Source organism: Podarcis cretensis (genome assembly GCF_951804945.1).
Source record: "Podarcis cretensis genome assembly, chromosome: 15".
Classification (NCBI taxonomy): Eukaryota; Metazoa; Chordata; class Lepidosauria; order Squamata; family Lacertidae; genus Podarcis; species Podarcis cretensis.
In genome coordinates, this window is record NC_137185.1 from 2,544,902 (window position 1) to 2,557,875 (window position 12,974).

Consider the following 12,974-nt stretch of genomic DNA (forward strand, 5'->3'; position numbering starts at 1 on the left):
TTACTTTCGGGTTTTGCTGCTTGCACATGCGCAGACAAGCAAAATGACGTCACGTGCATGCGCAGAAGTGGCGGATTGCAACCCGCGCGTGCTGAGACGTGCCGCTGTGGGTTGCACTCCTTTCATGTTGCAAATGGGCCTCCGGAACAGATCCGGTTCGCCACCAGAGGTACCACTGAAGTAGAATTTTAGAGTTGGAAGGGACCCCGGGGTCATCTAGTCCAGCCCCCCGCAATGTAGGAATCTCAGCTAAAGCATTCATGACAGATGGCCATTCAAGTTGGGAGTCACATGCTTTCCCTCATTTTAGCCCCACCCACCACTGGCACATGGCCCCCACAAAGTTCCCCTCAAGCTCCTGAGATGCCTTATCCCAGCAGTGGGTGGGGCCTGAAAGTAAAGTGGGTGGAGCAACAGATGTGCCCCCTCCCTTTTGTGATATAGTAGACCACATCTCGGCCAGTAAAGTGAGATGAGTGCCGCAACCCCAGAGTGGTCTGCGACTGGACCTTAGACCACATTTCAAGTGCAATCTCTTTCTCCCTATACTATATTAGCACAAGTCTGTCGTCACGCTGTTTTCAGTGGCTGTTTCCCAAGGTTCTAAAGGCAGGGGCAGGGGAAAGAGGAGGGGGCAAGGGAAAAAAAGGGGGGGGACTCCTGTCTGTAGAAAATGACTGGTGGGGGGGGGTAAGGGAAGGCCTTTTTCCCTGTGTGAGAGGGGTCTAGACCTCTGGTGAGAGGGGGAAGAGAAAGGAGGCGCTGTGGAAGGGGCTGGTGGAATTGGGTGGGGGTTAATAGCGGTCACCCACCATCCCGGAGAGCCTGATTTGGCGTATGCCAAGGCAGGGACATGACCTGGGTTCTGGGTGTCCTCCGTTTCTTTAAATGATTTCTTTCTCTCTCTGTCTGGGACGCAGTTCAGGAATTGCCACTCCGAATCCTATGCCCAGCTTGGCTCCTTGCTGTGGCAAAGATAGCCCAGTGGGCAGTGCGAGGGGAAGCGAGTGTGAATTATAAATGTTCTTGGCAGGCGAAATAATTTGGGCTTTCGGTGTGCGAATGATGCCAGGCAGAAGGTGTGCCAAGTACGCTCTGCACGCCCGAAACCTGAAAAGTGTTTGGCTGTTCCGTCCTGTGGGGGAAGCAGATGCGTGGCTTGCATTAATTGTGCCTTGGGGGGGTCACAATTTGACTTCACCCCCAGAGGTGCACTCCACTGTCGCTCAGGATAGATGGATGCCATTAAAAAAAAAAAAATTGCCTATTTCAATCGGGGCACCTTGTTACTTGCACCATCGAAGCTGGGATTGGGAAAGCTTAGGGCAGTGTGGGAAGGGGCTGAGAGTGGACCCCAATACCTCTCTGTGTGGCCCTCAGGACACTCTCCCCAAGCCACACACGGCACTGATTTGCACTTGAGTGTTTTTGCCTGGCTGTAAAAGTCTTCCCTTGAACTCTGACCCTGCTTCCTTGCTTCCCTGGGTGAAGAAAGGTTTTAGTTGTTGTTATTTAGTCGTTTAGTCGTGTCCAACTCTTTGTGACCCCCCTGGACCAGAGCACACCAGGCACTCCTGTCTTCCACTGGTCAAACTCATGCTGGTAGCTTCGAGAACGCTGTCCAACCATCTCGTCCTCTGTCGTCTCCTTCTCCTTGTGCCCTCCATCTTTCCCAACATCAGGGTCCTTTCCAGGGAGTCCTCTCTTCTCATGAGGTGGCCAAAGTCTTGGAGCCTCAGCTTCAGGATCTGTCCTTCCAGTGAGCACTCAGGGCTGATTTCCTTCAGAATGGAGAGGTTTGATCTTCTTGCAGTCCATGGGACTCTCAAGAGTCTCCTCCAGCACCAGAATTCAAAAGCATCAATTCTTCGGCGATCAGCCTTCTTTATGGTCCAGCTCTTCACTACTGGGAAAACCATAGCTTTAACTATATGGACCTTTATTGGCAAGATGATGTCTCTGCTTTTTAAGATGCTGTCTAGGTTTGTCATTGCTTTCCTCCCAAGAAGCAGGCGTCTTTTAATTTCGTGACTGCTGTCACCATCTGCAGTGATCATGGAACCCAAGAAAGTAAAATCTCTCACTGCTCCATTTCTTCCCCTTCTATTTGCCAGGAGGTGATGGGCCCAGTGGCCATGATCTTTGTTTTTTTGATGTTGAGCTTCAAACCATATTTTGTGCTCTCCTCTTTCACCCTCATATATATGTAAAGACAGAGCCCTTGGACTTGGCTGTGATTGAACTGTGGCCTGCGTTTCTAAGCTAAGAGTCGCAACATTTACTTCTTCTACCTTTCCCTCTGGGCCTGCAAGTGGCCCCCAGAAGACTGTCTGCAGGACAATGCGGCCCTTGAGACAATGAGCTTTGCAGCCCTAATCCCACCCTTCCCCATTGCTGCAAGCCAGGAGATGGCATGCAGTGCTGTGGGGTGGGAGAGGACTGCCCCAGTTTCCAGCCTCTGTTTCAGGACAGCTGCTTCACTTACAAACCCGCCAAGGAGCCAAGGAGACCACTGGTGTTGCCATTAGCATTCAGGTCCTGCTTCTGACTTTGCTTTCCCCTTTCTGTCGCCTCGGGCTGCCTTTCGGGTGCGTGTGTGCGGGGGGAGTCAGAGGACAGAGCGAGGCTGGGTTGATGGCAGGCGCTTGGCATTCCCAGCATGGCAAGGAGGGCAGAGGGAGTGAGGTGGGAAGGGTCTGGGCGAGGGCAGTTCCAGAGCTCAGAGGCCACCTGCATCTATCATGCGCTCTTTCTAAGAATTGCAAGCCTTTTTTTAAAAGGTGCCAGCAGTCCTTTTTTCCGGTAAGGAAAAGAAAAGGGAGTTCCTGTTACTCAAATTTATTAGCCTTGGTGAAGACTTGACATTTTTATCCCCCCAAAAGTTTTTGATTGAGTTTCCACTGAAATGAGGCTGCGTTTTAATGTTGTATTTTAATCTTGTTTTTAAAGCAGTATTTCAATCAATTGTTTTTATATTTGGTGTTAGCCACCCTGAGCCTGGTCTTGGCTGGGGATGGTGGGGTATAAATAAAATTTATTATTATTATTATTATTATTATTATTATTATTATTATTATTAAAAGTGCCGTGGCGCAGAATGGCTGCAGTAAAACAAGGCCATGGTGTTGCGTATGGTCGAGGCCACCGCACACAAAGCACTTGGCGCCAGTGTTTTCAAGCTCCTTGAGTAGAGTGCCACTGAGCATGGTAAGAGTGCACGTGTTCGGAACCGAGGGAGCTATAGAACTTGCTAGGGAGAGCAGTGATGGCCACCAATCTAGACGGCTTTTGAAAAGGATTGGGCCAATTCAGGGAGGAGAAGGCAATCGATGGCTAGCTCAGCCACCCAGGTTGTGGGTTTGAACCCCACGTTGGGTAAATGGTTCCGGCATTGCAGGGGGTTGGACTAGATGACCCTCGGGGTCCCTTCTGATGCTACAATTCTACAATACTTCAAGATGGCTATGCTCTGTCTTCACAGTCAGAGGCAGCAATGCTTCTGAATTCCTGTTGCTGGAAACCCCTGGAGAGGAGAGCGGTCTTGTGTTCGAATTCTGCTTGTGGGTTTCCCACAGGCCACTGTAGGAACAGAAGGATGGACTGGGTGGGCCATTGGCCTGATCCTGGAGGCTCTTCCTATGTTCTTATAGAATAGTTAAGGGCTTTGTACGCACCAGGCATTTTAAACCACGGCTGAGGTTCCCTCCCAGCTAAGCAGTCCTGGTCTCATTTGCCATTTCTGTCATCTGGCACTCCACCCCCAACCAAAATAAAATAAAGAATTGCAGAGTTCAGGTACAAACACTCCCCAGTGCCAGGCTACTGAAAGGGCGGGGGTCATGCAGGGCCGGATCAACAAACCACCTCTTCATATTAACATGCAATGCAAAGAGCCGAGTTCGAAAGCAGTGGGGAACCGTGAGACGCCTCCGTTTTCACTGCTCAGTTGAAGTTTTAAAATGACTTCTGAACGGCAGGGGGAAAAGAAAGATTAGACGAGGTAGGAAAGGGCTGGATGGAATGAAAAAGGATTTCAGGGGTTCAGAGAGTCAAAAAAGGGGCCATCTGTCTTGGTGTTGCCTATACAGTGGTACCTCGGGTTACATATGCTTCAGGTTACATATGCTTCAGGTTACAGACTCTGCTAACCCAGAAATAGTACCTCGGGTTAAGAATTTTGCTTCAGAATGAGAACAGAAATCGTGCTCCGGTGGCGCGGCAGCAGCGGGAGGCCCCATTAGCTAAAGTGGTGATTCAGGTTAAGAACAGTTTCAGGTTAAGTACAGACCTCCGGAACGAATTAAGTACTTAACCCGAGGTACCACTGTACTGGCAGCGATTCTCTGGAGCTTCAGACAGGAGTCTTTCCCCTCCAGCCCTGCCTGGAAATGTCTTCGGTGATTGAAGCTACGCAAAGCAGCTGCTCTGTCCTTGGGTTGAGACCTGTCCACTGAATTAAACCAAGTTTCCAGTCCCCATGGTTCTGAATTAAAGGCTGTTCTTAAACAGGAACATGCTGAGAAAGGCAGTGACTGGCTTCCCAAGTTGCAGAAGCTTCAAGGCTGAACGGTGATTTGAACCCTGGTCTCCCCAAGGCCTAGTCTGATGCTCTATAACCCCTTCACCACGGCTGGACTTCGTGTGGGGCGGGGGGGGGGGCTGAGAGCTACATCCAGTTCTGGCCCTCGAGAAGAGATGCCTGGGCTCCACATCCCTTAATTGCTTCGGTGAGCGTATTCATTCGGTGAGGTGAGGTCCAGCGCCGAGGGCCTTCTGGCGGTTCCCTTGCTGCGAGAAGCCAAGATACAGAGAACCAGGCAGAGGGCCTTCTCGGTAGTGGCGCCCGCCCTGTGGAACTCCCTCCCACCAGATGTCAAAGAGAAAAACAACTACCAGATTTTAGAAGACATCTGAAGGCTGCCCTCTTTAGGGAAGCTTTTAATGTTTAATAGGTTATTGTATTTTAGTGTTTTGTTGGAAGCCGCCCAGAGCGGCTTATTATTATTATTATTATTATTATTATTATTATTATTAATTCACCCAGGCCCTGTTGGTGGATCAAGCAAAAAGACAACCCACCTCAGTAGATCTGGCAGGCCTGAAAACTCCTCATTCCGTTGCCTTGCTCTTGGTTGAATCTCAGCAGGTGGGAGTATTCTCTAACCTCTCTGGGTGGAAAGGGAGAGGGGGAAATCTTCTTCCTGCCCACCCACCTCACCCCAGGAATTGGGGGGGGGGACCCTCCTTGCTTTCCCTCTTAATGCCCCGCCCCACCCCTTTCGCCACAAAGGCTGATTCGGGTGCATTGTCCCACCCTCATCCGTGTGGGGGCACCTGAGTGGCTTTTACAGCTGCAGGAATTGCATCACTGTGGGATGCAGTAGGAGGCGGTTGCCGTGGCGACGGCACAGGCCTCAAGCTGCTAGCGAAGGAGCTTTGCGTGGGATCGGGATGGGGAGGCGGGCACTAAAGCAGAAGGGCAGGGGGAGTGGGTTTTTTTTTGGGGGGGTGGGTTTCATAGCAGAGCCTAGGAGATGATCCTGGCAACAGACTGTGCTTGAATGGGAGCTTTAAGGCAGGGATAGGCAACTGAGTGGCCTCTAGATGTTTCGAACTACAGTTCCCGTCTTCACGGCCGTGTTTGCTGCTGGGAGTTGTAGCAACATCTGGATGGCGCCAGGTGGGCAAAGGCTGCTCTGGGGGAGGCCGTGGTCCTCCAGATGTTGTTAGATTCCCATCTCACTAAAGTGTGAGACTGTTAATCTCAGAGTTGTGGGTTCAAGTGCCACGTTGGGCAAAAGATTCCTGGGTTGGAATAGATGACCCTTGGGATCGCTTCTACGTCTGCAATTCTGTGATTCCTTCTCCACCAACGACCAGTGTGATAAGAGGTGCAGCCCAGCAAAGTCTAGAAAGCACCAGTTTGCTCCCCCAGTTTATAAAGAGAAAGCCTTGTTTGAAAGAGCAAACTCACATAAAAGTTAAATTTGCAGCCAGACGGAAGTAAAGGTCGAATGATGAAGTGCGGCTGCTCTTGCTAAATTTATGCCCTTCTATAACGCTACTGGAACCCCGTCAGCTTAGAGATAATTGAAAAGATATCTGCCCCAGTGCTCTGAAACGGTGACTGCAAAGTAATAATAACAATAATTAATAATAAAGAGAATATTGATAGGGGTGATGTTGTTGTTGTCATTGCTCTCCTTTTGTAAAGAGGCGGCCAAAAATGTTCCTCTTTCTCTTGGGGATTTTCGTTTTGTGGCCTCTTAATAGTTTTCTGGGAAGAAGGGAACTGCTGTAGGGGGGAATGTTATTTCCAGTTTATTTCTTTCCCTGCTGTGACACCTTCATTGTTCTGCCCTGGGGAAGAGGATTTGGGATGCAAACCTCAACCCTCAAATTTCCCTAGGACGGAGACAAAGAGAGCACAGTGCGACACTGACACATTTGCATGTTTCTCAGTGACTCTCCCAGAACGTTGCAAGTTTCTGGAACTTGGCAATGTGCAGAAGCATCCCTAAACTCTCATATTACACTCCAGTAAACTGGGTCAATTGATATGTTACCTGGAGAATCGCCCACATCTTGTGGCATAGGCAAGAGTATCAGAAGAGTGGATGAGGCCAGTGGTCCATCTAGTCCTGCATCCCGCTCTCACAGAATCATGAGGACTAGTAACTTGCCACTTGAAAACAAAAGCGAGATTCTCTGAAAGTTGAATTCTGCGTCTAGTGTCAAAGGCAAGAATCCGAGAAGAGCCTGCTGGATCAGGCCAGTGGCCAATCTAGACCAACACCCTCTTCTCACAGTTGGCCTGAGAGACGGTGACCGGTCCCATTCTCACCCAGAAAGCTTTGCAGCTGGGGCAGGATCTGAACCCTGGATCTTAATATCTGGCACCCTTAACCACTACACCAACCTGGTGCCCTCCAGATGTTTGGAACTACGACTCCCACAATTCATCTTCCTAAATGCCCTGAGATCTTTGGATGAAGGATGGTATAATAATAATAATAATAATAATAATAATAATAATAATAATATCGGAACTGCTTCCACAACAAAGCTGTTGCGTTTGAGGTGACTTCTGGCAATGCAGAAACCTGGATCTGCATTCACACATTCAGGCCATCCTTTCCGCCGCCCCCAACCCCCATGAATTTCAGAGGCAGGATAAATTATGCAGTGCAACTCAACATGTTTCATTGGGCTCGACTGATGCGAGGTGGAGATGCTGCTTGTGGGGTGTTTTGTTTTTAACCATCAGTTTTGCAGAATGGGGGTAGGTTTCCTGCTTCACCCCCAAGCACACAGGAACCCGATCCTATTTCTAATGTGTGTGGGGGGTGGCCCCTATTCTCCCTCTCTCCCTATAACGCAGCCGCCTTCTCAAAAGAAGCGCGCCTGGCCTGGCCTGGCCTTGCCACAGCAAACTGGCACAAAGCATCGGGCTTCAAGGCGGCGGATTCAAGGACGCGTGGTTAATTGTGCAAAAGTGGGGAAGTGTGTCAGGCTGTTGGGGAGGGGGAGTGAGCAGGGGACGCACGCCTGACTGAGTACAGAGTGGGTGGCTGGGATGCTCCAGGAGGTAATAATGGACTCATGTGAGAGGAGGGAGTTGGCGCCCCTGGGGAGGGGGAGAGGCGGGTGGGCAGCTGGCACCCGCCCACTTTCTTGTCTTCTCACATCTGCATTGTGTTCATCTGGGTGCCTTATTTTTGCAGAGCAGGGTCTGGGCACCGACTCTCTGTGCATAATACAGTGGTACCTTGGGTTAAGAACTTAATTCATTCTGGAGGTCTGTTCTTAACCTGAAACTGTTCTTAACCTGAGGTACCACTTTAACTAATGGGGCCTCTCGCTGCTGCTGTGCGATTTCTGTTCTCATCCTGAAGCAAAGTTCTTAACCCGAGGTACTATTTCTGCGTTAACGGAGTCTATAACCTGAAACATCTGTAACCTGAGGTACCCCTGTAGTAGTAGTAGTAGTAGTAATAATAATAATAATTTATTTCTACCCTGCCCATCCGGCTGGGTCTCCCCAGCCACTCTGGGCAGCTTCCAACATATGGTTAAAAATACATTAATACAGGAGTTATTAAAAATTTCCCTAAACAGGGCTGCCTTCAGATGTCTTCTAAAAGTCAGAGAGTTGTTTATTTCTTTGACATCTGACGGGAGGGTATTCCACAGAGCAGGTGCCACCACTGAGAAGGCCCTCTGCCTGATTCCCTGTAACTTCTCGCAGTGAGAGAACCGCCAGAAGGCCCTCAGCGCTGGACCTCAGTGTTCAGGCAGAACGATGAGGGTGGAGATGCTCCTCAGGCATACAGGACTGGGGCCGTTTAGGGCTTTAAAAGTCAGCACCAACACTTTGAATTGTGCTCAGAAATGCACAAGAGTCCATGTCATGCAGCAAACCCCAATTTCCTTTCCCAGAGATGTCCATTGACCATGGGATGGGGCATAGCTCAGTCGCGTCTGCCTGGCTTTGGTCTGGAGTGAAACCCACCAGGGCAGGCTTTGCCCAACTGGCATCGGCCCCCTTTGATGGCTGAACCATGCGGGGGCTCGCAGGTATAGGAGGAGGCATCGGGGGGGCTGGCAGGAGGTGTCGGCAAGAGCATCAGCAGCAAGTTGGCAAGGCAGGGCCTGGCCAGAGAAGGGTCCCTGTTTTGGCCCCTAGTGATGGCAGGCTTTGTTGTTGTTTAATTGTTTAGTCGTGTCCGCCTCTTCGTGGCCCCATGGACCAGAGCACGCCAGGCACTCCTGTCTTCCACTGCCTCCCGCAGTTTGGTCAAACTCATGCTGGTAGCTTCGAGAATACTGTCCACCCATCTTCTCTTCCCATGAGGTGGCCAAAGTCTTGGAGCCTCAGCTTCAGGATCTGTCCTTCCAGCAAGCACTCAGGGCTGATTTCCTTCAGAATGGAGAGGTTTGATTTTCTTGCAGTCCATGGGACTCTCAAGAGTCTCCTCCAACACCAGAATTCAAAAGCATCCATTCTTCGGCGATCAGCCTTCTTTATGGTCCAGCTTTCACTTCCATACATCACTACTGGGAAAACCAGAGCTTTAACTATACAGACCTTTGTTGGCAAGGTGATGTCTCTGCTTTTTAAGATGCTGTCTGGGTTTGTCATTGTCATTGCTTTTCTCCCAGGCTAGCTAGCTGCTATAAAGGGGTGCTGCCCGGGAAAAGTGAGGGGCTAGGGGAAGTGAAACCCTGCCCACCGATGCTTATAAAAGGGGGAAGGGGCTTTAATAGCCAGATGACAATTCAGGTGTGAGAGGTTTACAGCGGGGGCTCAGAATACAGGTCACCCCACCTTGACACTCCAAGGCACCGTACGTTTAAGTGAAATTGCGTATATTTGAAACATGGTTGGGAAAACCTGCAAACACCCCATTCTGCCCCTTTTTGTGATGTTTTCGGGACTCTTCACTTCTGGGATTGGTGCCATGTGCACACATAGAGTCATACACATATTGAATGCACATAAATGGGGGTTGCCTGTATGGTTATGATTTTCTTAATAAATGCATTAGTCCTTGACTTACAACAAATTTCAGTATTATTATTCAACTTACTAGTCACTTCTTTTTTTAACAGAAGTAACTCAAGCCAATTTACGACAAATCAATAGAGAGATAGATAGATAATTTATTACGGTCGAAGACCAGCTTATAAAACACACTTGGGGGTACAATCCCAGAAGGAAAACAAACATTTAAAACAATGTACAACAATAAATTTGAAATTTATAAATGCAATAAGCGAATAGACACTTAAAACTTTAAGACAGAATCTGGTGACAAATCAATAACAACATCCTGGCAATAGTGCTATGCCACTGTGGCGGTTAGAGTGTCAGACTAGGATCTGGGAGAGACATGGGTTCGAATCCCTTCTTGGGCATGAAGCTCACTGGGTGTGTGACCTTGAGCCACAGGACCTGCCTCTCAGCCTCTATCCCTACCTCACAGGGTTGTTGTGTGGGATTAAATGCGGAATGGGAGAACCATGTACAGTGGTACCTCAGGTTAAGTACTTAATTTGTTCCGGAGGTCCGTTCTTAACCTGAAACTGTTCTTAACCTGAAGCACCACTTTAGCTAATGGGGCCTCCTGCTGCCGCTGCGCCACCGGAGCACGATTTCTGTTCTCATCCTGAAGCAAAGTTCTTAACCTGAAGCACTATTTCTGGGTTAGCAGAGTGTGTAACCTGAAGCATATGTAACCTGAGGTACCACTGTACGCCGCCTCAAGCTCCTTCGTGAAAAAAGCGGGATAGAAATGCAATAAGTAAATGAATGAATGAATGAATGAATGAATGAATACAATTACACGGCGCTCTCACGACTTGCTGCCATCTTGGCCCAGAGCTCCCCGTCAGACTTTGAGTGACCGGCCCCCTCTCTCTGGTCCTGTTGACAGATTTCAACTATGGCATGGAGGATTATGACGCTGAGGGGAACGAGGAGCCCAAGGCCCCCCCTGGGGGCTCGGAGACCATGCCCTACATCGACGAGTCGCCCACCATGTCGCCTCAGCTCAGCGCCCGCGGCCAAGAGGGCGGGAATGGCGGAGATGGGTGCGAGAGCCTCTCGCCCACCCCAGCGGATGGACTGGGGACTGTGGTAAGTGGTTGGGGGTCTGCTGGGCAAAAATGCCATTTCCCCCCCTCTTTGTTGTTGCTGTTGGTGATGGTTTATTATGCGTTGCTATGATAGCGTACGGCGTTTGAAAGTGCTTCACATTTACCGAGTCAGGCTGCCTCCCCCCCAGCTCAGTATTGTCCGCACTGACCGGCAGCAGCTGTCCAGGGTTCCAGGCAGGGAGTAATTTTCCAGCCCTGCTGGGAGAGGAGTTCCATAGTTTTAACTATGTTCTTTGTGAAGAAGTCATTTCTGTGGGACAGATTGTGGAGGCGGGGGGGGGGGGCAGACGTGATGGGTGACCACCCCCTTTTTGCTGTTTAAATTTGAGCATGGGAGAAGCAGGCCCATCTTTAAAACCTGACTGGCACTGTTTTTGTTTTATTTATTTAATGTGTCTAATTCGGCGATTCTCTCGTGCTGGAGCAGGTTGTGGGACATTTGCATTTTTAAAACCCAATAACTGATAAGGTGTTGCGGAGGTGTAAAGGACTTTGCAAAGTTGCTTTGCATGTTGTGAAAGGCAGGCGAGGTGGAAATATGATCTCAAATCTTATTACGGAAAGGCACCAGATCCACATTTGCAGGGTGCTATTGGCCAGCGCCTGGGAAGCCTCTCCTCCTAGATCCACCCGATGGAGTGCGGTTACCATAAGCAGTTTCATGCTCCCTCAACAACTTCAATCTGTTACAGATGCCACAAAATACCCGTTCTGCATTTGGAAGAACTCCATCATCCACTGCAGCAATAGCAGCTGCCCTTTGGAACTCCCTGCCCATTGACACCAGGCAGGAAACTTTACTGTATATTCTGTGCCTGATTAAAACTTTTCTGTTTTGGCAAGGCTACCCAGTTATCTGGAATGTAGCACGCTTTAATTTGATTTTCATTTATTGCTTATTTTAATTTTTTGAATGTTTTAAACTTTTGTGGTTCATTGTTTTCATCGCATTGTAGGGGGTTGGACTAGATGACCCCTGGGTCCCATTCGACTCTTAAGATTCTACGATCTGTCGTAGATTTTATGGATTATTTATTTATTTATTTATTTATTTATTTATTTATTTATTTGTACCCCACCCATCTGGCTGGGCTTCCCCAGCCACTCTGTGCGGATCCCAACAGAATATTAAAAACATGATAAAACATCAAACATTAAAAAACTTCCCTAAACAGGACTGCCTTCAGATGTCTTCTGAATGTCAGGTAGTTGTTTATCGCTTTGACATCTGATGGGAAGGCATTCCACAGGGCGGGCGCCACTACCGAGAAGGCCCTCTGCCTGGTTCCCTGTAACTTGGACTCTCACAGTGAGGGAACTGCCAGAAGGCCCTCGGCGCTGGACCTCAGTGTCCGGGCAGAACGATGGGGGCTGAAGGCTGCGGTACGAGGGTACCCTCTTGGTCTTGAGTGCTTGCCTCATCCTCTTCTTCAAATGGCCCCGAGGCCTTGGGCAGAGAGGCCTCTTTCACGGCCTGCTACCTGGGAAGGCAAGGCAGGGCCAGAGCTCAGCATCAGAGCATCTGATCTGCATGCAGAAGGTCCCAGGTTCGATTCCCGGTATCTCCTGGTGGGGCTGTAGACGTAGCTGCCCGTCCGTGTGGGCAATAATAGTGAGCTGGGTGGACTCAGGTTCTCATTCAGTATAAAGCAGCGTCTCTTTAAAATCAGTCCTTATTACAGAAGCACGAGGACCAGAATTTCCCCGCCTGAAATCCTGGACAGCTGCTGCCAGTTAGTGTAAGCAATACTGAGGTAGATGGTATAAGGCAGCTTCCTAGCCCTGGAAATCACTTTCTGCCAGGTCTTCATTTTAAAATCTCAGGTTAGGAGGGCACCAACTTCCTGTGATCTGGGCTCCTTGCCCCACCTGGTGGCCATAATGAGCTACCACACCGCTTTTTCTTTTTTTAAGAACAAAATAAAAAAATTCCTTCCAGTAGCACCTTAAAGACCAACTAAGTTAGTTCTTGGTATGAGCTTTCGTGTGCATGCACACTTCTTCAGTATCACGAAAGCTCATACCAAGAACTAACTTAGTTGGTCTTTAAGGTGCTACTGGAAGGAATTTTTTTATTTTGTTTTGACTATGGCAGACCAACACGGCTACCTATCTTTTTTTAAGGTTTCTGATTAGAAAAGACGACACCTGTCCCCCATATATCTGCTTTTCCTTGTACATGATTTAAGAATCAAAATTCACTATGGTGGGTGTTTGAGTGTGTGTGTGTTGCAGCACCAGGGTTTTTGCTGTGGGGAGCATGCAGAAGAAAAGCCCTGCAACCCACACGGAAAATAGCTTGCCTTTGTTGAGGC

General features: G+C 49.2%; 1 protein-coding gene across 2 annotated transcripts in view; it reads left to right on the forward strand.

Annotated features, from left to right (window-relative positions):
• Positions 1 to 12,974, forward strand: part of ABR (ABR activator of RhoGEF and GTPase) — a 121,290-nt gene that overhangs the window by 33,994 nt on the left and 74,322 nt on the right. For both annotated transcript variants that reach the window (XM_079955461.1, XM_079955462.1), the window contains exon 2: positions 10,437 to 10,639. In XM_079955461.1, the coding sequence (XP_079811587.1) occupies positions 10,437 to 10,639 (203 nt within the window). The remainder of the gene's footprint in view (positions 1 to 10,436; positions 10,640 to 12,974) is intronic.